This window comes from Zea mays, chromosome 9 (assembly GCF_902167145.1).
Source record: "Zea mays cultivar B73 chromosome 9, Zm-B73-REFERENCE-NAM-5.0, whole genome shotgun sequence".
In the NCBI taxonomy this organism is placed as follows: domain Eukaryota; kingdom Viridiplantae; phylum Streptophyta; class Magnoliopsida; order Poales; family Poaceae; genus Zea; species Zea mays.
Genome location: NC_050104.1, coordinates 145,929,146 through 145,956,036, shown reverse-complemented (window position 1 = coordinate 145,956,036; position 26,891 = coordinate 145,929,146). Strand labels below are relative to the sequence as shown.

Genomic DNA, 26,891 nt, shown 5'->3' with positions numbered 1-26,891 from the left:
ATGCTAATGTGTTTCATGTATGCATCTGTATGTAACATATTCAGTTTTTATGATGGTATATCAGTTCAGAATATGTATGCATCTGTGTATAGTAAATGATCAGCCAACTAGTTGTTTTTCATAGAGTATATGTTTTATATAAAATTTCATTTCTGTTTAGTGCATACATTTATGTATTTTCAGATGATTGCAGCTAATGCATTATTTGGTTACAGCAAGGTCTGTTATTCACTTACTTTTTGAACAGTTCAGTACATGTTTTATTGAATCATATACAGTTTTGTATTATTACAAAACAGACATTATTTATTACACTAGGTCACAGACAATACAGTTTGGTTATAGCAACTTTTGTTTTTCTCAAACATATTCAGATTATTTATGTAAATGTGTTTAGTAAATGAGCAGTCAACTAGTTGTTATTCCTAGAGTATATTTTTTATTTAAAATTTCATATCTGTTTAGTGCATACATTAATTCATTTCAGAGCATTACAGCTAACACATTATTTGGTCATAGCAAGGGTTGTTTTTATTGAAACATATTCAGTTTTCCTAATAATTGAAACAGTTCAGTATGTGTATGCAAATGTAAATAGAGAACAGTATATTCAGATGTTTTAGGTTTGGTATTTAAAACAATTAGGTTAATTGATTCAATCATACCACACCATAACTACATATGCATATATAACCTTTTATTTTTTACAACATTGTATATTATGTATGCAGCTGTTAATTAAAAAAAATGAAGCAAGTCGACCGTCCTCCAAATAACCCCAAGCGTATAACAATCCAGTCAAGCCAGGAGTGCTTCAGTGTAGACATTCCCTCTGCAGAACATCCTAACCCATGTCCAGAAGTTGAAAATCCTTCAATTGCTGACAGTCAAAATGTGACCAATGAAACAGTTCAGATTGATTCTGATGAAGATGACTTCATGCCAGCTATGAAGAAGCGCAATGTTTCTGAAAGCCACACAAGAGTGTTAAGAAAAGTCGTGACAAAGAGGGTTAAACATGAGGAGCTACCCCGACAGGTTAATGTTATGCATACCCAACAAACAATTTCATATTTGTAATGTTTTGATTATTTTTTTCATAATAACAAAATTATTTCATGTTGTATATTGTTTAACAGAGGCTTAATGTGAGGTGCAACCCTCAAGATGTCATTGCAAGCATTAACATTTTGAATGAAAGACAACGTGAGGCTATAAGACGCAAAGGCTTCTCTTCCATTCTTGATATGACAGTAGATGCGCTGTGCAGTAGATCACACCTCCAATGGTTGATGGACAAGCTAGACCCCAAGGATATGACAATACGTCCTGGTCCAGGAAAGGAACTCAAGATCACAAAGGATATTGTTCATCTTATTCTTGGCGTGCCAAATCATGGAGGTGGTAAACCTTTGGGTATTGATGAAGCAGTTGCAGCAAGCAACTTGAGGGCAGAGCTTGGTGTGGCCAAAGATGAGTTCAATGTGGCATTTCTACAGGATCGATTAAGGAAAGGCGAGGATGATGACCTTTCAATCAGATGTTTCTTCCTCATTCTATTCAACAGATTGCTGTTTCCAACTGCTAGCTGGGGCATCACATATCATGAGGTGCTTCTCACAGAAGAAATGCACCGTTTCCATGAGATCGACTGGTGCCAGTTGATTTTTAATGATCTATGTGAAGCTGCCAAGAAGTGGCACAACCGGATCACCACAAATGTCTCCACGACTATCTATGGATGCTCCATTGTTGTCCTTGTAAGTATAGTGTTTTTCCGTATGCACATTTATTTCATTATTGGTTCCTAACTTTGGTAGTTATGTAACATGTTTTACGATGTTTGTTATGTCTACTTACATTGCTATTGAACATTGTAATTCTTTGTAATGTAGTTGTACTACTTGGATCACCTGCATACAGCCGCTGCCCCCCATAATAAGAGTGGCACACCTCGCATTAAATTTTTTGATAAGAATAGCATAAAAGCTTTGACCAAAGCTGACAAGAGGAAGGTTCGCCATGAGGCTGAATCTTTCGGACACTGTGAAGTAAGTTATTCATATTTTCACAGTTGGTTATGCATAGTTACACAGTTGGTTACTCATAGTAACTACAATTTTATTTCTAGTTCCGAAGCTCGACGGAGACATGCTATGCAGTTGGACCTAAGATTGATCGCCAATCTGAGGCAAGTTTATGATGTACTATATCCACTGTTTATGATTATTTATTGAACAAATAGAATACAAAGGTGGACATGGATTCTTACTATTTTTTGCTGAACAACCAGCCGGAGTGCAGGACCAATATTTTTGATGCACCGTGCCCTGGCCCCATGCCTCGGCCAACTTTTAACATCAAACTTCCATCTATCAAAGAGATGATGTCAAGTAAGATCAACGATCTCCCCCATCGTCATCGATCTAAATTCACAGATATTCTTGCTGCATATGACTTGGAGGTTGACAAGTCATGCGTAGCCATAAAAGACAGCATCGACAAAATTATTGTCAAGCAATATGACATAGCAGACAAGTTTATAGAATTGATAGACGAGGTACTACGTGCCGAGTCTGAAAATTTGGAAAACGAGACGGATGAGCCACAGCAACCGGTGAATTCGGCTGATTCAGCAGGTATTCACTATTCAGAACATTTTATCTTTTGACATGTGTATACGTTTTTTGAGTACAGTTAACAGCTTATGTTTTTGTCACGTATACACATCAACATTTGATTTATAATTCAAATTTTGACATATATTATTTTCAATATAATTGTGTACAAGGACACACAGTTGATGCCACCCAGCCCACACCCGATATGCCATCCCAAGCTTCGCAGCTTGAGACCCAACTGGGTGCTACTCAGTTTGAAGAAATTCACGAAAGACAACAGCATATCCGTACAGTCCTTGAGACCTTTCCCGACGAATCGGATGTGGTTTCAGATCAACAGGTAATTTGTCCAACGACAATACTATTTTTACTCATTATACGTACATGTATGCATACTTCTTTTTAGCAGTATGCGAACCACATTTTTTTTGTCAACAGGAGTTCTGTTTTGATGTTCGAAACATAAGTTTGAGGAACACAAATATCACACCTCAAACCACATCAGCTTGCACCTGCTTGCCCAAATTTGACGTGACACCGGAAAAAAATGTTTGTTAGTAGTCCATGTCTCATGTTATAATTACATTTTACTATACATACAACACAGTTATCCTAATTATATACCTTTGTGTAGAGAGGTGCAATGGCAACAGAGGAGATGGAACAAAATGACAGTGGGCCAGTTTTTGACCAGACCCCAACTCCTCATGTCAGTATGATAACATACATATTACATAATGCTTTTTATGATATTAAACTGATTTTTTTAATGTTCAACCACTTACAACCATGTTGCATTTCAGGTTGATACACTCAAAGGTACTACAATCTCTGGATCTGATCCACCACTTACAGAGCAAGAGTGTATCCGTTCTCTGTGGGATTTAATTTGTTCCAAGGACATTGACCAAAGCAGGTACATGTAACCCAAATTACGAATAACGTATTTATAAGTTGGTTCATTTATGAAATAAGAATCTATACCTTTGTTCATCATACAGGGTAGTTATTGATTACGGTGATTACAGTGCAAACTGTATGGATATTTATGAATCTTTCGCGGAGGGTAAATGTCTTGAGGATGTCTTCATGCAGTGTTTCATAGAGTGTGTTCGTGATGATTCTAAAAATCATCGTCGAACTCTGACATCTAACAGATTAATACTTGATGTCAACGTTGGGGTAGGTTCTTCTTCACAGTTATTGTAACTATACACATAATATACTTACACACTTTATTTTTTTTATAGGCTCTGTTAAATTTTGAAGAACAGGAACGTCACAGCAAGAATCCTCAGCCGTTTGATCAAAATGTCCTACAGAATTGCTTGCACAACACATTGCCTGCTTTGGTGAATCTGGATAAATGCAAGTCGGTAAGTCCCATTAACATTTTGTTCACAGTTTCATCAGCTCATTAACTGTACATTTTAATTATCATGACTGTACAACAGCAACATGTAACCTATATTTACTTTTCTCATCAACAGATAATGGTACCTATGCTTAGCAGGGGTCACTGGACACTCTATGTGATCAATCTACACCACCGGGTTATCCACATTTTAGATTCGAATCCCTATGGTATACAACTTGGTGGCACCGAATGGAAGGACTATCATTGTGATCCAATTTATTTAGGTGGCAGGAAATTCCCATGGGCTAGGGTGATAATGAGTAGACTGAGCAAAGCGTTACAACACGTTTGCCCCAACGCAGAATTTCCTAAGTTTGGTAATTTTCCATTGGATATGCCATCTAACTGCCCAACAATGAGGACAGGGTCAAATGACTGTGGATTTTTTGTGATGAGTTACATGAAATCATATGATCACAATGCAGGTGTCATATCTTCTTTCAATCAACCAGTAAGTGTCTGTGCTAACTGTTTCTATAGTCCGGTTGCCATCAGTTGTTCATGTTAGCTATAGATGTGGCTGATGCAAGCTATGCTTTTATTGCAGGCCAATTCCCGAGATCTACGTGCTCATGCCCTTCATCAACTCACATTCCATCGCATCAACAAGGCGTTGCCACTTCCATTAGATATCCAGAGATTTATGTTTGCGCGCAATTAGTGAACTATGTCAGATCTAAGCAATGGTGTGGGCAATGTACCGTACTGTGGTATTTTGGCCATTTTGTTCAGTTAACAATTGTAGGAAGCTTCCTTATATGTGCTGTTTTCAGAACAATTGTCATGCTACTTTGTGTTAGGGGTGTTACCCAGGTTCTTTCTGTGAACTTTAGTTGGCTGGATACTTATGGTTATGTCGCGAATATGTGAACATCAGATGTTTTCACTTCTGTGTGCTTTAAATATGATCTGTTTTTATGTTCTGAAGATGTTATATGTATACCTCATTGCTTAATACTACCATCTATTTATATGCGAGTATCATCCATGCCATATACGATGTTTCCTACTTCCAATTATGCAACATTAGTAAGCAATATACGCTATATTTATCAGATTTCAACAACTTTATATCTTAGATTATTTCTATCAGATACAACAGACTACTCGCGCGCCTGACTCGCTGCTGTCGTTTTATCAACAGTACTGGTATATATTTTACACATTATACGATCATCCCACAAGTTATATACGCTGTTTTGTAGTTCCAGTTACGCAACATTATTAAGCAATATACGCACCATTTATTAGATTTCAATATCCACCTCTATATAAATCAGTTGCCAAACAAGCAAGGTTTATTGTAAAAACAAATTAATCGTATCTCATACAACATTCTAATCACTGTCTGACTCACTACTATCGAACTCATTTGCGTGTTTTTTAGATGTTGTTGTCTCATTCCAATCAGGAGCTTTACTGCCACCCTTGTTCCTAGATCCTGGAGGTCGTCCTCTCTTACGTCCAGCAAGGCTTGCCAACCTTTGTCTATTTTCCTCCATTGACAAACATGTCCTACTGTTGTGACCATCAGCAATTCCACACTTCTGACATTTCCTGGTCATTTTCTTTGTACCTTTAGCTCCCAATTTAATAACCCTTTCTTCACTCCCCTTTATTGTTCTTCCTTTGGGTCTTGAGTTATTTGGTCTTGCCAAGCTTATCCCATCGACTGCAAATTCCAGTTTCTGCAATTCAAAAGTAAATACTTCTCAGCATATAATATTATGTAGTACAACATACAGTATTTATACCATTATTACCTTTCTGGCATTATCATTTTGTTCACTGACACCACTAACATTCATTATTGCGTGATCATGCAAATTAATCTGTAATTGACAACACATTTTGTTAAGCTCAATCATAACCCAATAACTCAAACGTATAAATCATGTATATGTATAACTGCAAATCAGTAAAGTTGTTAAAGATATTACCTCTTCTAATGGACGTACTGGTATATGTATTTGATCATTGACCACACCTTGTTCAAGTATAATAGATACGTCTTGAATTTCCTGAAAATTTGGATGAAAGATCATTATACATCCTTTACAAATAAACATTAACAACAGAACGATTCAAACCTTATTATTCCTTTCGTCAAATTCATCATCCTTTTCGTTGTCTCTATTGGCTTCATCATCGTCCTGAGATTTTATTGTTTCACACCTCATCAATATAATATGATTAATAATATGTTGCAACATACATATTAAAACATTACATACCTGTATACCATCTCCTCCACTAGTTCCACAAGTTTCCTCAACGTCTATATCTGTTTCCAAACGCGAAAGTACTTCGAGAAGCTCATCCATTACTGTTAGGGCTCTATCATTTCCTGCTTTGGATAAACTAGCATGATGCACTACTTTCATTGCCTTTTTAAGCAACATCTTCTGTCTATATGACTTAGTTTCTCCATCCTTCCCCTTCAAATTCCTATCATCTCTTGAAAACGAAACATCTTGCCTTGCAGAGGTGGTGTATCTTTGTAAAATATATTCTTTCGGTATCCGGTCAATCTGAAGATGCATAAACGCGCGTAGTACATGTACACAGAATAGCCCTATAAAACAATAATGATCTTAAGATCTTGTTCATATGTTTTCAATGTATATATTTATTTTGTAGTACTCCATACCTGTATGTTCCCAATGTTTGCATTCACAAGTATACTTTCCTGCATCTTCATCAGCTGTGACTTTGAATTGGTGCTGTCCCCAAACAATTTTATTCGATCTAGTTGTATGTTGCACTACCCAATCATTTGCACCCCCTTCATCGTCATGCATTATCTTGAATGCGGTTGCATATTTCAAAGATTCCTGGAATCTACACATCACAGCCCTTGTGTATGCTCTTGCAACCCTTATCTCAAACATGTATAGCGTGTTCGTTTCCTTTTTACCCTGTGGCATATATAATGCAAATTAGTTACACTTATATTAAAGTATCAATATACGACATAACAATTTTATCCTCACCATGCTTCCCACTGCTTCTTTTGACTCTTTCATCTTTCTACTGTGTAGAAGTTTCATCATTTGCTTGGCGAATTGATGAAGCGGAGTATTTGCATCAACATGTGCACTTTTGACAAGCTTGTTCATGCTTTCGCTACGCTGTGTAGACAACATTAGACCACAATAATGATTTTTAAAAAAAGCAGGCACCCAATCCTTACGTATTCCATACAGCTTATCCAGAGTACTGTTATCGTGCAGATCAAAATCTTCAAGTAGCATTGACCATGCAGTCTCAAACTCCAACTCAGTCAAAGGATGATGTATTATAGATTGAAACCGTGTCTTAAAGTCCATTTCCTCAAATCTTGCATACAACTCGTTTAGAAAAGGCATATACCTATTTTGCACATGCCATAGACATAAACGATGTATTGTATGCGGGAAAACCCTCTCGAGGGCTACTGGCATTGCAGGATCTTGATCTGCAAACATATATGACACAATTGTACGAATCTTATTCCATGTTATATAAAGAAAATAATATCTAATTTAAGCCATAGTTGATGTATATACATTTAATTCATTATTATCAGTCGTACCTGTCAGCATCACTCGTGGACCTTCGGTTCCCATGCATGTTTTGAAGGCGTTGAATACCCATTCAAATGTATCAACAGTTTCATCCCCCAACAATGCGAAAGCAAATATAGTGCAATGTAGGTGGTGATTTGAACCAACAAACATACCTAGTGGTTTTTCATACAGATTAGTCTTATGTGTTGTGTCAAATGTAACCGCATCACCAAAATCAATGTAATCCCCTTGCTGGCTTGCATGTGACCAAAATATGCTTAAAATCTTGCCTTCTTTATCCAATTGGAAGTCAGAGAAAAATTGTGGATTATCCTTTTTGCAGGATGCAAAAAAGGATAGTAGCTTTGCCACATCATTTGCATTTCTTTCTCGTTGCTTTGCCTTTTTCCTGAAATTATTGTGAGAATTTAGCATTAGGCAGAAACAACAACCAGCATATATCATTATGTATATCAATCGGAGCATATCATAAACTTACAGGTTATACATGTCCTGTGCTGTTACAGGCACACTCTCAGGGCCACCGTGCATTTCTGATACATAATCCATAATACAATGTTGCGGGATTCGACTCTCTTGCATTGAACTTATGAACTCCATGTATTCAGGATCATGCGTCTTGTTGCATTGTAATTGATTCTTTTCGGTATCCTTTTTAAAAAATTCATGATTATGATCCAAGTGCAACAGATCAATACGCACTGATATAACTGTCTCTTTTGCATCATCATAAATTTTTTTAAGTTTCATACCGGCCTTGCATTGTGTCCGTTTCGAACTGGTACTACGTACCTTTGGGTTTGATATTCCCCTTACTGATCTTTTGCCTTCCATCGAGCAATTCAACCACTTACAATTTTTCCGTTCCCTATACTTTTTCAATGGAAATCCAACTTCATATGCATACCTACTATAAAATTTATATGCTTCATCCACCCCACTGAATGTCATACCAACTTTAGGTACTAATCTCGGATCAATTGTAACTTCCTGTGCAAAAAATATAAATTGTATCATCTATGGTACCCTACATATTTTTATGTTGTATGTAGATCATAACAATTTTCAGCCAAAAGTTTCACAGTGTATGCACAATATAAATACTTAATGTCACACCATCTCTAGCTGCCTTATACTGTATACAATTCAACGTTCAATACTGAAAATTCAAATCAGTTCAATATTACTTACATGTCTCTGCAGAATCACTGGTGTGTCCTGTTCATGATCACCAATAGTACGCATAGTATTAAGGTGCTGCCCTCCTTCAGTTACTGTCATCCTTGATGCCTCAAATATGGTCTGTTCATCAACCCCTGGGGCCCTCAAAGCTGCCGGTGGAGTAATTGCGTTTACAGCAGTAGCTGATTCTGTATGCTTAATTCCATCTGACGCTAACTGGTACCCTCCTTGTTCTTCTTCCTGCACCATTGTTACGATATCCAAGCATTGATTTTGTCTATGAACAGACGTCGGCGTCGCATACTCACTTATGGTCTTGTTTCCCCATGGCGCCGCCATCTTCCAGATCCAAATCGCCGTTCACCCAGCAGTGGACTATCAAATGATGCGTACTCACCACTTTTCTGGAAGATTATCATTTGTTTCCCTGTACCAAACGTATATCCAATATCGTGGACGCATATTTCACGGCGCATATCCATTACCCGCTTAATTTTAGGATCGTGGCCGCGCTGATCGTGGGCGATCTGTTCGGGGGAGTAACAGACATCTATGCAATGTTATGAATACATTTACGGTGTCGTAACTGTCTGTTTAAATGCGCTTCCACCTTTTACGGGTTACACGTCACCGATCCACGTACGAACACGTCGCCCACGTTGGTTTACGCATATTTGTACAAGCAATTATACTTGCATAACTGGACTGCATTAAAACGGGCCGCCTGGATCGATCCATTCGGTTCGACCACGTTCGGCTCGTCCGGCTGGGGCTCCGCGCACCTATATGAAGCCCAGGGCTTCCATTACCAACGCCCTATATATATATATATATATATTTAGCGCTGCACGCGTAGCCTAGTGATAAGGACGGAAGCTGAAATGGGGCTGCTTCATAGCTCATACACCATATGGTATTAGCTCCACTCTTCCCATCATGGCCAACATCACTCCCTTGACAGGAAACTAGATGGCTGGAGACGACGATGACGGCAACAGAAGGATTATAGAACTAGTAGTAGATGGCAGGCCTAGGCAGCTACGAGACAGACGCTACAGCTGCCCGCATTAGGCCTTGTTCGTTTGTGTCGGATTGATGGGTCGGAACGATTCCGAGCCGGATTGCTTCTCTAATTTATATAAACTTTGATTAACCGGAACGCTTCCGGGTGCAATCCGATGTAACCGAACAAGGCCTTAATTGGCGCCCATCAGCTCTGACAGGTGAAGTGGATTTGCGGCTCCGTCTCGTCTCGTTTGCATCGGCAGCTGCGCTGTTACGTTACACCTGTCATTATGAATCATGTAGTTCATCCAGCCATGTAAGGGCTTGTTCGGTTAGCTCTCAATCCATGTGGATTGAGTGGGATTGGATGGGTTTTAATCCCAAACAAGTCAAACTTCTTCTCAATTTTTTTCCAATCCCATCCAATCCATGTGTATTGGGAATAACCGAACAAGCCCTAATCGTCATTTACACTAAGATTGGGAGGCTGGATAATATGACGGCTGTAAAAATCAAGCTGCCATTGATGGGAATCCACTTCAGCAGCTTCAGAACACTCGCTCCTCGGCTGCTGCCCATCTTGGCTAGCGCGCCAACTCGACCTCCCAAAAGGCCCGAAGCTTTCGGGCCGTGCCCCGTGCGGCCGTTAAAGAAGAAGCCCACGTCACAGCCTTGCAGTGCAGGCCCACTGCAAGTTTTGTTAATCTGTAGCTGTACAGTATATATGTATACTAGTGTATGCGGGGGGGCCTCTGCACTGCAGCGTGTTCAGCCCTCACCCATCCCGTGCCTGCAATTAATCGGCTCACACAGACACAAACGCCCAAACCTGATGGGATGACATGACAGATGACACCCACTCTGTCATGCACTGTGCCGGCTACACACACAGAGCAAGGGTGTAACTGTAATACTGTATAAAAGCCTATCAGAAACCAAAAGACAGAAGGCCCTCTGAAGAAGGTAGGTTGTTGCAAGCTATATACATGAGTGCTTGGTGTGGTGCACATCAAAAGCAAAAGAATAACTAGATAGCTGGTGCATTTGCGATAATGATGAGAACATGAGCGACAACGTCACTGCCAGCCTCTTTCAGCTCACAAGCTGAGCCTGAGCCTGAGCCCCCTCTGGTTCCATGTCCCCGTCGCCTTTATCTTCTTTTTTTTTCCTCGGCTCACATGCACGGACCATCACGTTCGCTCAGGCCCAGCCTTGGTCTTCGATCCAGCAATGCCAGAGGCGGGGAGGCGGAGAAGACACGAGGGCGGAAAGACATGGATACCGTGACGGTGCAGACTACAGCAGACTCTTTTGAACACCTTTTGTGCCACTCGAACTCAGCTTGTGAAGATGTGAAGGCGCTAGTCAACTTGGAAGCAGCTTTCATTATAGAACTTGTTATAAAAGAATGCGACACAAATAGGATCAATCACAGAGAAGACACGGATTTAACGTGGAAAACCCCTCCAAAGTGAAGGGGAAAAAACCACGGGCGCCGGCCGGCAACTTCTCACTATTTTTGGGTGGTTACAGATCGCAGGAGATTTACAATTTGAGATGGATATCTCCTGCGGCTTACAAAGATATTTATAGAGGTGAAACCCTAAAACGATCCGTACCGCGGGGGGCTCCGCCCCCCCCACCCCCCCAGGCGTCCCTGGGCCGCAGGACCCAAGCCTCCCCGCGACGGGCCTCCGCTTCGCTCGCCAACTTGGCCGCCTTCTTCAGAATTTGGATCACAAGCTCAACAAACTCCACCTTGAGACAAATTCCTTGTAGCATCATAATAGCAACCTCCACCTTAAACAAATGCATCATCATCTTGCCCGCGCCAACAGCCACTAAGGGCTAATTTATAATACCAACTAAGTTTGAGCATAGCTCAAACTTAGCAACAGAAACATGCTTTGTCATCATATCAGCTGGATTATTATCAGTACTGATCTTGCATACCTTCACCAACCCTTTATCAATGATATCACGAATGAAGTGATAACGAATATCAATATGTTTGGATTTCTCAGTAATCATCTGATCTTTGGTGAGATGAATGGCACTCTGGCTATCACAATAGATGGTAATGCAAGACTTAATTCCACATAGCTCTGAATATATACCTTTCAACCATAAGGCTTCCTTAGTAACTTCTGCAATTGCCATATACTCAGCTTCTGTGGTAGACAAAGCAACAGTATCCTGTAAACGAGCTTTCCAACTCACAGCACAATCTCCAATAGTAAGACATAACCTGAAAGAGATCTCCTCCTGTCTAAATCACCACCATAATCTGAATCAACATAGCCAATCAGACCATCTCTAGATTTACCAAAACATAAACAAGCACTAGAAGAACCACGTAGATATCTGAAAATCCACTGAACAGCTTTCCAATGCTCTTTACCAGGATTAGACATGTATCTAGCAACAACGCTCATAGCATGAGACAAATCAGGACGAGAACAAACCATAGCATACATGAGTGACCCAACAGCACTAGAGTATGGAACTTTTGACATATATTCAAGCTCAGCATCAGTTTCAGCACACTGTTTAGCAGACAGTTTAAAATGAGGAGCCAACGGAGTACTCACAGGTTTAGTATTTTGCATGTTGAAACGACGAAGGACCTTCTCAATATAATTCTTCTGGCTCAAGTACAGCAGTCCAGACTTCCTATCCCTGACTATCTCTATGCCAAGGATTTTCTTTGCAGCACCCAGATCCTTTATATCAAATTCGCTACTAAGCTGTGCCTTTAAAGCAGTGATTTCCTTCATGCTCTTGGCAGCAATCAACATATCATCAACATATAGCAGCAAATATGTAGGTGATCCATTAACAAATTTTAGATAAACACAACTATCATATTGAGACCTCTGAAAGCCCTTAGAAAGCATAAATGAATCAAACCTCTTATACCATTGTCTGGGAGATTGTTTCAGACCATATAAGGACTTCTTCAACCTGCACACATAGTCTTCTTTTCCAGGAACAATGAACCCCTCTGGCTGGTCCATATAAATGTCCTCCTCCAAATCACCATGTAAGAAAGCAGTTTTCACATCTAACTGTTCAAGCTCATAGTCATGTACAGCAACAAGACTAAGAAAGGTACGAATTGAACTATGCTTGACAACAGGAGAATAGACATCAGAATAATCAATTCCTGGAATCTGACTAAAACCTTTTGCAACTAGCCTTGCTTTAAAGCGCGGAGGCTCTTTTGGAGTCATACCTTCTTTTCTTTTGAAGATCCATTTGCACTTAATTGCCTTTTTACCAGAAGGCAGCCGAGCTAGTTCCCAAGTGCCATTCTTATCAAGAGACTCCATTTCTTCATGCATAGCACCCATCCACTTTTCACTATCAGTACACAATATAGCTTCTGAATAATTCAATGGTTCCTGAACATTATCAACTTCTTCAGCAACAGCTAAAGCAAAAGCAACATTGCACTCTTGAATCAGTCTTTGGGGCCGAACTATCTGCCTCCTAGTTCGGCCTTCAGCAAGAGACTGGGGATGAGACTCCACAACAGGTGATGAAATTTCAGAAACAGAATTTTCAGCAGGTTCAGCAGATGGTGGAGCATGATCATCAACATCCCCCCCGTGCTCCACCTGCACACTGATAGACTCAGAATTCTGGTTAGTAGCACTGGTAGATACAACCGAAGGAAACATAGCAGATTCATTGAACACAACGTTTCTACTAAAAAATGCCTTCTGTGTATCAGGATTCCACAATTTATATGCTTTAACACCAGATCCATAACCCAAGAAAACACACTTAATTGCTCTAGGCTCAAGTTTACCATTATCAACATGTGCATATGCAGTACAACCAAACACTCTCAACTGAGAATAATCATAGGGGGAACCAGACCAAACCTCAATTGGAGTTTTCTTATCGATAGCAGTGGATGGTGAACAATTGATCAAATGGCAAGCAGTGGAAGCAGCCTCAGCCCAAAACTTGCGGCTCAAACCTGAGTTGGACAGCATACACCGAGCCTTGGAGATTATTGTTCTATTCATACGCTCTGCCACACCGTTCTGCTGAGGCGTATATGGTATAGTGTGGTGCCTCACAATGCCCTCCTTCCTGCAGAAAGAGTTAAAATCACCAGAACAAAACTCCATACCATTGTCAGTTCTCAGAACCTTCAGCTTCCTCTCAGTCTGCTTCTCAACCATAATCTTCCAAACCTTGAAAGACTCAAAGGCATCTGATTTTTGCTTAAGAAAATAAGGCCAAACTCTGCGTGAATTATCATCAATGATAGTCAACATGTAACGAGCACCACCATGTGAAGGTATACGTGACGGCCCCCACAAATCAGCATGAACATAATCAAGAATATTTTCGGTATTATGAACAGCAGAACTGAATTTTACCCTTTTATGCTTACCGAAAACACAGTGCTCACAGAAATCAAGAGTATCAGCATGACAACCATCAAGAAGGCCTCTCTTGCTCAATTCTGCCAAACCAGGTGCACTCATATGGCCAAGGCGCATATGCCAAATTTTAGTAGTCTCAGAATCAGATGCAACAACAGCATTAGCAGAGCCAGAACTACCTCGAAGCACATATAAGTTTTCAGCTTTCAAATCACCTTTAATAACCACAAGAGAGCCTTTTGTTACCTTCATGACACCGTCACCGGCGGTATACTTGTAGCCCTTTGTGTCCAGAGTACTCAGAGAGATGAGGTTCCTGGACATGGATGGAACATGTCGTACTTCAGTCAATGTGCGTACAATCCCATCGAACATCTTGATCTGCACGGTGCCCATGCCAACAACAGTGCAAGGGGAATTATCACCCATCCGAAGAGTACCTCCGTTCTGCACAGCTTCATAGGTACTAAACAGAGATTTTTTAGTGCAAACATGATATGAGCAAGCAGAATCGAGGATCCATTGGGCATCATCAGCAGCACAACCAGCAAAGGCAATAAGAACATCACCATTATCAGAATTATTTTCGGATGCAACAGAGACAGTACCTCCAGTCTTACCCTTCTCCTTGTTCCTCTTCTCCTTGTTCTGCAGTTTGTAACAGTTCTCAATTACATGGTTCATCTTCTTGCAGTATTTGCAAAATAATTCATCGGATGGCCCCTTGACTTGGAGCGACCCCTCTGGTTCTTCCCCTTTCCTTTGCCACCTGAGTTGGACTTTTTCTGATCAGTGCGGCCACGGACATACAAAGCTTCTCCACTCGAGCCAGCAGCATCTTCCGAGTTAACCATCTGTCTCATCTTTTCTTTCGCAGTCAAAGCTTCATACACTTCAGCCACGGTTAGAGTATCACGACTGTATAGGATGGTATCTCGAAAATTGCTAAACGATGCAGGGAGGGAACACAGGAGAAGAAGAGCTAGGTCTTCATCATCAAACTTTACCTCCATAGACGTCAGATCGGCCACGATCTCCTTAAACACCGATATGTGCGTCAGAACGGATCCTCCTTCCTGCAACTTGTGGGAGAACAACTTCATTTTGACATGCATCTTGCTGGTCAGATCCTTTGACATACAGATCGACTCCAGCTTCAACCAGAGAGCAGCGGCAGTTTTCTCTGCCAGAACCTCCTGCAGAATATTGTTAGACAGATGAAGGTGAATATGTGCGAGCGCCTTACGATCCTTGCGCCTCTCCTCATCAGTCCACGTCCTGGCATCCTTGTTGCCAAATCCATCTAGGGCATCATCCAGGTCGCGATCAGATTGCGAGAGAATTGCCCGCATCTTCACCTGCCACAGCGAGAAACGCGTGTCGAGATCCAGCAGCGGAAGATCGTACTTCATTGTCGTCGACATCCGTGCGCCGGCAGGAAACCCTAGCACACCGATCACCAAAACAACCAAAGCTCTGATACCACTTGTTATAAAAGAATGCGACACAAATAGGATCAATCACAGAGAAGACACAGATTTAACGTGGAAAACCCCTCCAAAGTGAAGGGGAAAAAACCACGGGCGCCGGCCGGCAACTTCTCACTATTTTTGGGTGGTTACAGATCGCAGGAGATTTACAATTTGAGATGGATATCTCCTGCGGCTTACAAAGATATTTATAGAGGTGAAACCCTAAAACGATCCGTACCGGGGGGGGCTCCGCCCCCCCCACCCCCCCAGGCGTCCCCGGCCCAAGCCTCCCGGCGACGGGCCTCCGCTTCGCTCGCCAACTTGGCCGCCTTCTTCAGAATTTGGATCACAAACTCAACAGAACTCCCTGCAAGTTGCAAGCAGGGTCTGCTAGGTTTGCCTCAAGTTTCGCCTGAGACATGAGGCCGGCGTCATATCTCACACATGGATAGATTTTTTGGGTCAATCGTGAGGTGAGGAAGAAAGGCCTTCAAAGATGCGCAAATGTAGGTTTTCTAGGTACTGTAGCCAGACTGGCCCTGTTTGCTGCATCATACTCCAACCTCTATTTACATATATAAAAAAGGACACATTATTGTGGACGCAAATATTCCAACGAGTTCTGTTATATAGAACTTTCCGGAAAAAAAGTTACATGGAGAACATAATTGTAGAAGCCAGTACAGATTAAAGCCAAATAAATAGGCTCAAAAACGATAATCAACTAATGTCATATAAATGGCTCTTAAAAGTCAACCCCAAATAGACAACGATTTAGAGCATCTCCACCATCGTGGACTTAAAAAATGTCCTATAAAACCTCAAATCTAGATTACAGGGCAAGCCACTACGATGTAGTATATTTGAGACACTTTAAGAGTGTGCTATACATTTTTTGTCCAAATTTTATAAAATAGGTCATTATTAGAGTAGTTTTTATGCTTTTTTATGTGTAAAGTCTTATATTTCAATTTAAAACACCATCGATTCAATTTAAAACACCAATTCGAGAATTTAAGACACATGTTTAAGACATTGGTAGAGATGACACCTGTTTAAGACATTGTTAGAGATGCTCTGGGTTGCCAAAAAAATCAGGCCTATGACAATGAAAGGATCAGCCAACCCAAGAAGTTATCGAATGAAGATACTCTAATAGTGGTCGCGTTCCAGCGATATCATGCCGCCTTGTGGAGGCGCCATTCGCTCTAGTCGTCGCCAAAAGCAAAGTACTATATATATGTTCATCTGTAGCACCACTTTCTAGTAATATTCTCAAACTAGTGCTCCACTCAAGTTTAAGGACTCGTTTTTGTGACAGCAGCGTCACTTGCTACAAAACAGATGAAATAAATAAACGAAGAATTCAAAGATAAAGCACTCCATGAGATGCTACATTCCACACAAACAGCAGCGTCCGTTCTCGTATAACAAATTTTGATGCTTTAGGCTTACTCGTTGGGGAATTTCTGATCTGCAGGTGCTGAAAACCGAACTGATGTTTGACATGGATGGATACAAGTCAAAAATATTAAGCTCAAGATAGTAGGTAGTTTGCCTAGCCATTTTGAACTAGAAGCGGTGATCTGGTTGTTGGTAATAGGACGCCAGGCCGGTCATAGAAGTAAATGGAAAGAAGAAAACTACGAATTAAATAAAGGTGATGGTACCAACACCAAGTTAGAGACGTCTACAGCTGCTCTTTTCCAGTTTATCAGAGTACTGGCTGGACAGATGTAAATCTAGCAAACCTCCATGTTGATCATTGTCCGGCTTCAAGCCATTGCCTGTAGATTAAAACATTTGGTGTCATTGTCGAAGTTCTGCTCAAATGCTATATGGTACAAGTGTACAACTACACCCTTGATTTGTTTAACATTGCATCAAACTTAGCTTACTGCTTACCTTGATCAGACAGGTTCACAGGTCAAGGCCCAAATGTTATAAGATAGCAGGACTGATTAATTAGCTGCCACCATCGATGGAATAGGAGAGATTACGCGTGAGACCAAGAACCTAGTTATTCTTAGGCTTCCATGTAGAAATTGCATAGAGTATCCTTCCTTTCCAGCCTTGTAGGAGCCATCCGTTGTCTTCATCTATGACGAAGTCCTTGTGATAAATGTCTTTTACTTTGTCCATGGCTTTCATCACAATTTCTTGGTTTAACGGAGACTGGACAAATCCAGCCCTGAGGTTCCTCACCTGCCACTGTTTATATGTCTCGGGTCTCTCAACTCTGTCTGAGCCCTCACATGCAATAACGTTGAGTGCCTCTCGGCCAAACATTTCCCTCTCTATGAGCGCACGCTGTGCATCATCCCGTGGGACAGTTGTCTCTAGCATGTCAAACAGTGCAGAGAAATGGAACAGCGCCTCACGGAAACGAGTGATGAAGAAGGGAACGCTGTATGACCCATTCACAATTCCATGGATGAAAATCGCTGGGTTTACTTGCCTTATGGTGTTGAGCACTCTATTCCTAGGACTGTCTACAGCAACTGTTTCATCAATCAGGTTTCTGAATCTGTATAGGCAATTAACAATCACAACTTCGTCCTTGCCAACTTTGAGATCCTCAACTCGGATGCTTTCCCACTTTGACGCTATTCCCTGATACTCAAAAGGCACCTTGAACTTCTCAGCATACTCTGCAAGCCTTTGTCCAGTCTCTTCAATTCTCTCGGTAGGGCGGAAACCTGGCTGAGGTACGTCGATTCCAGTGATGCGCAGAACAGGTGGACCACCTTCCCTCTTGGAGAGACGCCTGATTAGGCATGGCCATTGGAATCCAAAATAAATGCCAAAGTCAATGATATGCACCTTTGATGCATTTTTAGTCAAACTCAAGATTGTTTGATTGGAAAGAAAATGTGAAAGTCTCTTAAACGGGCTTGCTGCAAGGAAAAGGTGGTAGGCTTTAAGCATGTCTGAGGCAGTTGTACGTTTCGCTATAAGCTTGCGGTAAAGCTGACTCCCTGTGCCTGCCAAGCGAGCCTCGAGACCATCTGCAAAACAATGTGCTAACCTCTGGGTTCCATCGCCGTTTGGCTTGGAATGGTGCCTTATTTGCTTTAACAATTCATTAGCAGTTCTGCGGTCATCTGCTGCCACAGCCTGTGCACAGTGGATGAGGATGGTCCTAAGGTCCACCACATCATTCTTTGTTGGTTTCCTTCCCCGTGGCCGTGGACCACTTGGTCCTTTCATCTGAGTGACCTGAGAATTCTTGGATGCTTCACTACGCATCAGCTCTCGCAGAACTGTAGCCTTCTTCTCAGTTTGGCGAAGCAGATCATCGAACATCTCAATCCAACCAGGTTCATCGGAACAAAATGCAGACTGTTTAATGTTCCGGCCTTCCATCAGGTCAAGGTCTTCACTCTGTCTATTTTTCTTGGCCTTCAATACATCGTCCTTTTTGGCATTCATAGGAACATCTTTCCTTGCTTCTTGGGGTCTTGCAATACCACCAGTTTCTAAATCAATTACTAGTTTATCGCTAACAGGAAGACTCTTCTGGGCTTCCTCAATACCTCTCCTGAAATCCCAAGTTGGAAGGCTCTCAAACAAATACTCAGGGATCCCACCATTCGTGATCAAAATGTCTTCTAGCTCACCCACTGCATTGGAAGCATCACTTGATGCACCAACAAGTGGATGAGAAGACTGACCACACAAGCCTCGAAAAGCTTCCAGCTGCTCACTGTGTCCAACATCGTAGCACCGGTTGCTATCCACTGTGCCACCAACACTGCTGCTAGTGACAGCACTTGCCACAGATTGTGTGCAAATGCTACCGCTGCTCTCACTGGGGCTGTCCATGGGCCAAGGCATCACCTGCCGGTCAGGAGACGGTGGAAACTTGTGCCCAAGAATGTCGTAGAATGGCTTTGCAGCAGCACGCAGTGCCGCTGACTCCGCCTGGTACATGCTAACTTTCTCATCAATATCCTCCTCCATGAGCATCCGGCTAATATAGTTGAGGGACTCATCTGAGATGAATTCCCAATCCTCCGGGTTGTCAGCTTCAGTGTTGGCCCTCGACACAGTGGAGGAAGGATTTGAACAGGCTTCTGCTGCCATCTGGGGCACAACTGCAGGAAGTGGATCGGCAAACCTGAAATAATCACTTGCGCTGCTGTGGTCTGCGTAGCCATCATAAGACAGGCCTCCATAGAACATGCCAGATAGCTCGCCATAAGTATTATCCAGACCCATCGGTAACCTGCACGTGACCTCCTCGCCGGAAGACCTGTTCCATTTCATCTTCTGTAGTCAGTAACAAATATGTCAACTCTAGCTAGACAAACAAACATGGATCCACACTAATATTGCCTTATTTACAAATCTCAACAAATGCTACCGGCCATTAGCAACAATGATGGATCTTAATTTACAATAACCATACACTAATTTACCAATAAGAGTAAGATTAAGAACCGACGACAGGGTTACCTAAAACCATGCGTGGAAGTAAGATAGAGAAGGCTGATCACAAGAGAAATGGTGAGAAGCTCCCTTGATTAGCACGATCCACGCCACCGCATCAGTAAAGAAGCAACCAAACAGTGCATGGGTAAAGAAGCGACCAAACAGCAGATCCCCATCTACAAGGCTAAAATTCTAGCAGTCTCGCGCAAATTAGGCATGCAACTATACGCAAGAACCGATCGCACACGGCACCTCTCTTTGTCGTCCTCGGACCCTAGAGATCAGGGCACCAGAATCCACCCGAGCAAAGCAGCTTTCCCGTTGCTTCACTTGACCGCCAAGAGGAAGGAAACAACGCGGGGACGGCTAACACGAGGGGGACAGGGCGAGGCTGACCTTACAGGAAGGGACGCCGCTGAGGAAGAGCAGGCCAGTCCGCGTCGCCCGGGCCTCCGCCTGCGCTGGCACTGGTGCTGGCGCCGCCGGTGGTGCGCCGCCGGTGGTGGTGCTGGGCGTGGGCGATGATGTGATGCAGCCTGAGGTGGGCACGGGCATGGGGTGTGGAAGGAATCCGAAAAGAATAATAGTGCGGAGGACGGTGGTGTGTGCTCTGCTCCCGGTCCTCTTCTCTCACTCTGCGTGGTGCGTGCCAGGATTACAAAACTCTGGCCGTGCGAACCTTCTCGGGCCCCTGCGGGCGGTGCCGTGGCGCGATCGCGGCCGTCGGTTCAGAGGATCGGGACGGGGGATTAAAGTAGTGGAAACAAACCCGGGCGCCCAGGACCGGCGCAGCGGTCCAGTTGCAGCGCGACACCTCGGCGCGTTTCCTGGCGGACCCGCACGCGCGCGGGGCCCAGCAGGTAATTTGCGGCTGCGAAAAATTGGGTTATCTATCTGAGCTACTGGTGCTACATGGGAGTAGCTTGACGGTTATAAGACCTCAGACGTTCTGGATTCGACTCCTGATGATAACGATTCTGTGTTTTCACTTTTCAGCGGTGCTACTGTTTGAGGCGCGCAAGAAGTAGTTAATTCAGTACCGATCGTACTCAAGCAAATCACGTCACACTCGTTTATATCACTAAATAATTCCCTTTTACTTGCTCACAAAAATCTAATATATAATATTATTTGGATCATTCCATATTCCTCGTCTCTCCACTCTCTGTGTGACCTCGCCGTTCATAGCCTACCCCTCTCCCTGACCATGTCGCCCCCCTCCCCCTCACACTTGTGTTGTCGTCGTCGTTGTTGACCCCTTCTTCCCCTTCTCAAGATCGTATAGTTAACATGAGCTATATGCTAGTTGAGTCTAAAACCATCAATACTGATTTGGACATATTAAGCTGTTTACAGCAGATCATGTAAAATAGAGAATTTGTATTGTAGATTACATTATTTGCAGAGTGAAATTTAAAATAGAAATTAAGATAGGGATGTGATAAGGTAACTAGTGAAGACACCCTTATACCCTTATATGTTCTCCAACTCCAACGGTAGCCTCCATTTATCCCTCAACAGCACTGTCGAGGGTGCATATATAGTGATGGACGTGTTCCAACTGTGGAGAAGCCACGGGAGAGAATGAGAAATTTCCCACACGCAAAGCTCTTATCTCTCCCAATTCGTTATCAGTTTAGCTACGTAATTACTTTTTATATAATTATCTAACATCAATGTGTATTACGATGCTACAAATATTATATATATATTTTAAAAAAATACAAAACTAATGTAGAAAAATCAAATAGCTCAGTTAAAGTGCAAAGGAGAGTTGAATAGAGAGAATGAGATAATGGTTAGAGAGATGATGAAATAGGAGAAGAATTTTTAAGGATATATTTAAATAGAAGAATTTTTAAGGATATATTTAAATATAAATAAAAAAGTATGAATAGTCTAATTTGAAAAGTCGAATCCCCTTATAATTCCTATTTTTTTAGGGTGGGTGTCGGAGAGGAAATCTCCGACCGGGTGGCGGAGTGCACCTGCCCTAAATCCTAAGATGAGGAGGGGTCTAAGCGTTTTGCTTGTTAGTTGGAAAATGAGAAGAACACAAGAACACACAAGGATTTAGAGTGGTTCGGGCCGCCGGAGCGTAATACCCTACTCCACTGTGTGATGTATTGCTTGAGAGTTTGAGTTGTCTTGAATCACTTGGGTCTAGGTGAGCCTCCTTGTAACGTTGCATGCCTCCCCTTTTATAGCTAAAGGGGGGCATGTACAAGAGTGCTGAGCCCCGACATGTGGGCCCAGGAACATAGCGGATGTAGCCACTGATATCTCCTGATGGAGCAATCTTCTTGCGCCCTGACACCCGAGATCTTGTATAGTCTCGGCGTGCAGGGGAAGCTTCTCGCACAAGGGATGAGTACAATACATCGCGCAGCACGGGCGTACTGTTTCAGCAACGGACTGGACAGGTGCACCGTCTGCAGGGTGGCCCTAGCGCCGTCTACCAGTGGAATGGACAGGACGCAATAAATGTCGTGGGGCACATTGCCCGTCAGAAGGGCGGACAGGCGGCGCGTCCTCTCCGCAATAAATGTGGAGATTGCGCGGCCCAGAGTCCTCACGTCATGCACCGCCCACTGGCCTACGTCACGGACAATAAGCCATGTGGCAGTATTTAGACCCTTGGCCGAGTGGGGAGTGGAGGTGCTCGGGATAGAGCTTGGACACGCGTCAATACCGGACCCATGCATAGGTCGCGACACTTCCCCTCTCGGGTCCTTGTTACGGGTGGTCCGGAGCTCACTTGGTGGGGTCCGAACCCTATCCAATGGCTCCGTGCTGCTTTACTTCGGGGGGTCCGGGTTGTGCGTATAGGGGTCCCGTGCCTTCTGGGTCTGACGACGTTGCCTCCGAGAACGCCATCTTAACTGCTCACGAGATACCCCTGGGGTTGTTCTCTGTGTGGTTAAGGGTAGCTGCGCAGGCATCATGCCTTTATACCGTAGTAAGGGGTACCCCTAATCCAGGGTACCGACAGTGGCCCCCGGGTCCGCCTCAGGGGAGGATGCGAGCCTGCAGGTGGGGCCAGAGTTTGACTGGTGATCGGCTCGCTGCTCCTGCGCACTCGTTGATGCAGTTACTGTCGGCCCGCCTATGGTCACACCGACTGCCACGCCTGCCCCCGCGGCTGACTGGCTCGTGACCTTCGTACTTTAATGTCTTTATTGGGCCATGCGCGGGGTGCCTCGAGTCGTTGCATTGGTTTTGAAAATTAATGTCATTAGCCTTCTGTGACGTCCTCGAGAAGGCGCGGTATTGGCGCGAGCGGCGGTGCGGCTTTCCTGCACCCAGGAACCGGCGCGCCGGATGTATGACATGTGGGCCTGGGCCCCCATGCCAGAGGTTGGGCTACTGGTTGCAGTGAAACTGAGGGGGCGCGTAACCGCGGGATGGTTGTATGCTCCTTGCACGGCGGTTCGCCTCTTTGACCGCTGGTTGTGGTGAAGATGGAAGGGCGAATAATCGCAGGACGGTTGCACGCTTCTTGTGCGGCGGTTCGCCTTCTTGACCGTTGGCTGCGGCGAAGGTGGAAGAGCGTCCAACCGCAGGGCGGTTGCACGCTTCCTGTGTGACGGTTCGCCTTCTTCGTGCTTCGAGCCAGCGCCGTATGTATGACATGTGGGGCCTGGCACCCATGTCATAGAATAGGAACCTTGGCGCACGTCGTGGGAGACCTTGTCCGTGACGCTTCGGGGCATGAGCGAGGGAATCTGCCTTTAAAAAGGAGTTCATCCCTCGGTCAGTAGCCATGCCTCGCCTTTCTTGCATTCATCGCGCCCTTTCGCCTTCCGTGCCTCTGGATGGGGCACGCCGGCGTTCGCTGGAGGGATCCGCGTCAGGGCCACCCCCCAGCGGCCTTACCGTCGGGGAGCTCGCGCTTTTCATTTCCTGTGCGGCGGTGCTGTCGATCTTGTCTTCTTCTTGCTGCTGTTGGAGGAGCGCGACCTCGCAGGAGTTGGCGCTCTTCTGCCATCGTTCGGCTTCAAGGATTTTCATCATGCAGCCCGGCTGCAATCTCCCGCCAGTGGTCATCTAGAAGGATGACCACCAGCCTTGTGGTGGAGAGAAGCGAGCCGGGCTGCGGTCTCCCTCCTGTCCTCAGCTTCAAGGATGTTCATCATCCTTGCTGGGGTGGAAGGCGAGCCGAGTTGGGGTCCTGCCTTCCACATGGGCTGGCGACCCGCTTCTTCCTCCAGCATTCGGGGGAGAAGGGCGTTCACCAGCCTTGCGGAGGAGGCAAACTTCGGCTACGCGGGGCCGACCGGCTGCAGGCGTCGTCAACTGACGCGTGTCTGGCTCCTTGGCTTGGATGGCCTCGGTGCCGCCTCCGACGCTGTCTCATACCGCTTGGTCGGGGCGTGGCTGTCCATCCACCGCACGGGCGACGGTCGCACCATGCGTAGGTCCGCCACATCCACAGCGTCTGCTGCGCCGTTGGGCGCACTGTTCCGACGCCGACCGGGGGGTCGTACAAGGTGTCGTACGCCGTGGGGGTGGCGGCCGCATTCTTGGATGGTCTTGTCCTCACTCCCATAGGAGGACGGGAGAGAGGACCTCTTCGCGCGCGCTTAGGCGTCCGCCGTCGCCGGTAAGCCACCGGTGCAGAGGTGGCCGCTGTCGTCGGTGCTGAGGTGGTCGCCACCGCTGGTGAGGCTGCCACTACAGAGGTGGTTGCCTCTGCTGGCGAGACCGTCAGTGCCACCTAACGCCGATCCTCCAACTCTTTGGCTTTAATGGCCTCGTTGTCGCCCCCTGTAGGAGGACGGGGGTGAGGACCTCTTCGCAATGGCGCACGCATTGAGGCGGCCATCACCGTTGTTACGCCGTCTTGGGGGATGCAAGGTCAGTGGCCACAACCTTCTAGCGCGACCCTACTAGCGTCGGGTAGTTTATACCTGCAGGGTAGGGATGGAACTAGGGATCCGCTTGAAAGCAGATGAAATACTTTTGCTTTTTGTAAGGTACTTTTGAGTACTATTTATCAAGCAGTATTAGCACTTATCTGTGTATCGCATGTTCTTATGTGTGTGATGTTATGTTGTTGACTCCTCCCTGGTACCTGGCCCCCTGCCTGGGAAGCAGGCTTGATGTGTCGAGTTGGATACCAGCGTATCTGAAACAGTTGTCAACAATCTCTCGGGAGGCAGCCTCGTCGGGATCTGGATCTGTACACAGCTTCAGCCAGGGAGCGTTAGTAGTACACCCATAGGGTCCCCTGTCTGATATTAGCCATCCTTTGATACATGCTCGAAACTCGCAGGTTTCAGTCCAGATGGCCAAGTTGTGTGTCCGGACCCCCTTGGTCGCAGCTCTAGGTACTAGGACATTTGTCGCAAAGTGGTGGAGCGTGTAGGCCTACGGTACGGGACCAGGCTGAGCAGCTACACGGGCTCCGGACCAACCCAGGAGACAAACGTTCATTCTCTAGTTCTGTTCTCGAGGTTGTCGAACCCACAGGACTTATAGCTCCAAATATTAGGTACCTGTCACGGAGTGGTGGAGTGTGCAGGCTTTCGGGTACTGAACCAGGCTAAGCGACCACACAGGCTCCGGACCACCCCATGGAACGGGGTCCCGTTCTCTAGAGCTGGCTCCCAGGCTGTCGGACCTCTCAACTTTCATAAAGGAGGCCCTAAACTGCAAGCCTGACTGCTCAATTCGGATGTCGTCATGTCAGGACAGATGGGAACCGTGCGGGTGGGTTAGATAAAAAGCATTATCTAAAAAACTGCAAGGTAAGACCATGGAGCAGCAAGATGAAACTATCATAGGGGCATAACTGAGGGGGTAGCTTTTCTTTATAACTCATCATGCATGGGTGCAGACCAATAGGTCGGGTTTATGGGGTCGGACCCCATCGGGCTGGCATACACGTATGCGTTACCTAGTTATAAAAGGGAAACAAATTCGGCCCCTCATACTTTGCTCCTATGGATAGAACTTACAGAGATGATCCAGCACCAGGGGAGGCACTCCTTTAGCCATAGCTAGACGGTCACCCTCGGGTCGGCGTATTCCCGTTACCTTGAAGGGTCCTTCCCAGCTAGGGAGAGTTGCATAGCCCTTTGTTGGAGCTTGCTCTCAGCAGCAAGGAAGCCAACAAGGGTGAACGGTGGTGACAACAGGGTTACGTGCACGGGGGCAATAGCTCTGTTGATCTAGCCTCTCACGGGCACTGTGCGGGGGTATTTATAGGTATCTGAGTGCCCAGCGCCTTGTGTTAAGGACGCATGTGCCCTCGGACACCTGGTTTATCCCCAGAATATTCCCATAAAGCGGGGTTACAAGCCGTAATTACAAGAATGCCTTTACAAACTAGGCCCGTAACACAAAGGCGGCCACGCGGGGCCCGTTACAATGGGCCAGATCACACGTGGGCCTTAGAGCAGGACGAGGCCGTGCTACGGGGAGACGTCACCGCAGGCGTTCGTCTTGTGCTGAATGAAGCGAAGGGTGTCCCTGCCCGTTTTGTCTTCGTCAAACCAGCGACTGCAGCGAGAGACGACGAGCGAAGGGTGGCGTCTTTGCCTTCGCCCCAACATTTGCCCTCCGAGGGACCAGTTCGACAAAGTCACCTGGTGCCGAAGACGTCGCTAGATGGCGGAGACGCTGCCCTCGCTCGAAGTGGTTCCGCGGGGGTTTCTGATGTGACCGTTGATGGACGGCGTACTGTTGGATTGCGGGTTTCCCGAAGCGTCGCGCCCTGTCGGATTGCGGGTTTCCCGAAGAGCCGCGCCCTGCCTATAAAAGGGGGCAGGGGCCGGCGCTGTTTG

The 26,891-nt window shown here is 44.8% G+C and overlaps 3 protein-coding genes across 4 annotated transcripts; all 3 read right to left on the bottom strand.

The window, feature by feature from the left end:
• Positions 1 to 5,308: 5,308 nt before the first annotated feature.
• LOC111590153 (uncharacterized) lies at positions 5,309 to 6,061 on the bottom strand. Its single transcript, XM_023301070.1, has 3 exons — positions 5,979 to 6,061; positions 5,802 to 5,870; positions 5,309 to 5,726 (listed from the first exon to the last, which is right to left on the bottom strand). Exons 2-3 carry the CDS (start codon positions 5,844 to 5,846, stop codon positions 5,376 to 5,378), a joined length of 396 nt encoding a protein of 131 aa, XP_023156838.1. The 5' UTR covers positions 5,847 to 5,870; positions 5,979 to 6,061; the 3' UTR covers positions 5,309 to 5,375.
• A 61-nt stretch (positions 6,062 to 6,122) lies between these two features.
• On the bottom strand, positions 6,123 to 8,723 carry LOC103653094 (protein FAR1-RELATED SEQUENCE 5-like). Its single transcript, XM_023301097.2, has 4 exons — positions 7,032 to 8,723; positions 6,689 to 6,956; positions 6,273 to 6,613; positions 6,123 to 6,191 (listed from the first exon to the last, which is right to left on the bottom strand). The coding sequence occupies exons 1-4, from the start codon at positions 7,503 to 7,505 to the stop codon at positions 6,123 to 6,125; spliced, it is 1,152 nt and encodes a 383-aa protein (XP_023156865.1). The 5' UTR covers positions 7,506 to 8,723.
• Positions 8,724 to 16,936: 8,213 nt separating this feature from the next.
• LOC100381402 (uncharacterized) lies at positions 16,937 to 20,817 on the bottom strand. Of its 2 annotated transcripts, none has more exons than XM_035962307.1 (3): positions 20,128 to 20,817; positions 17,575 to 19,924; positions 16,937 to 17,456 (listed from the first exon to the last, which is right to left on the bottom strand). In XM_035962307.1, the coding sequence occupies exon 2, from the start codon at positions 19,888 to 19,890 to the stop codon at positions 17,686 to 17,688; it is 2,205 nt and encodes a 734-aa protein (XP_035818200.1). In that variant the 5' UTR covers positions 19,891 to 19,924; positions 20,128 to 20,817; the 3' UTR covers positions 16,937 to 17,456; positions 17,575 to 17,685. The 2 variants fall into 2 exon arrangements, with proteins under 2 accessions (XP_035818200.1, NP_001167714.1); NM_001174243.1 differs by having other exon boundaries at positions 17,016 to 17,456; positions 20,500 to 20,690.
• Positions 20,818 to 26,891: the final 6,074 nt, after the last annotated feature.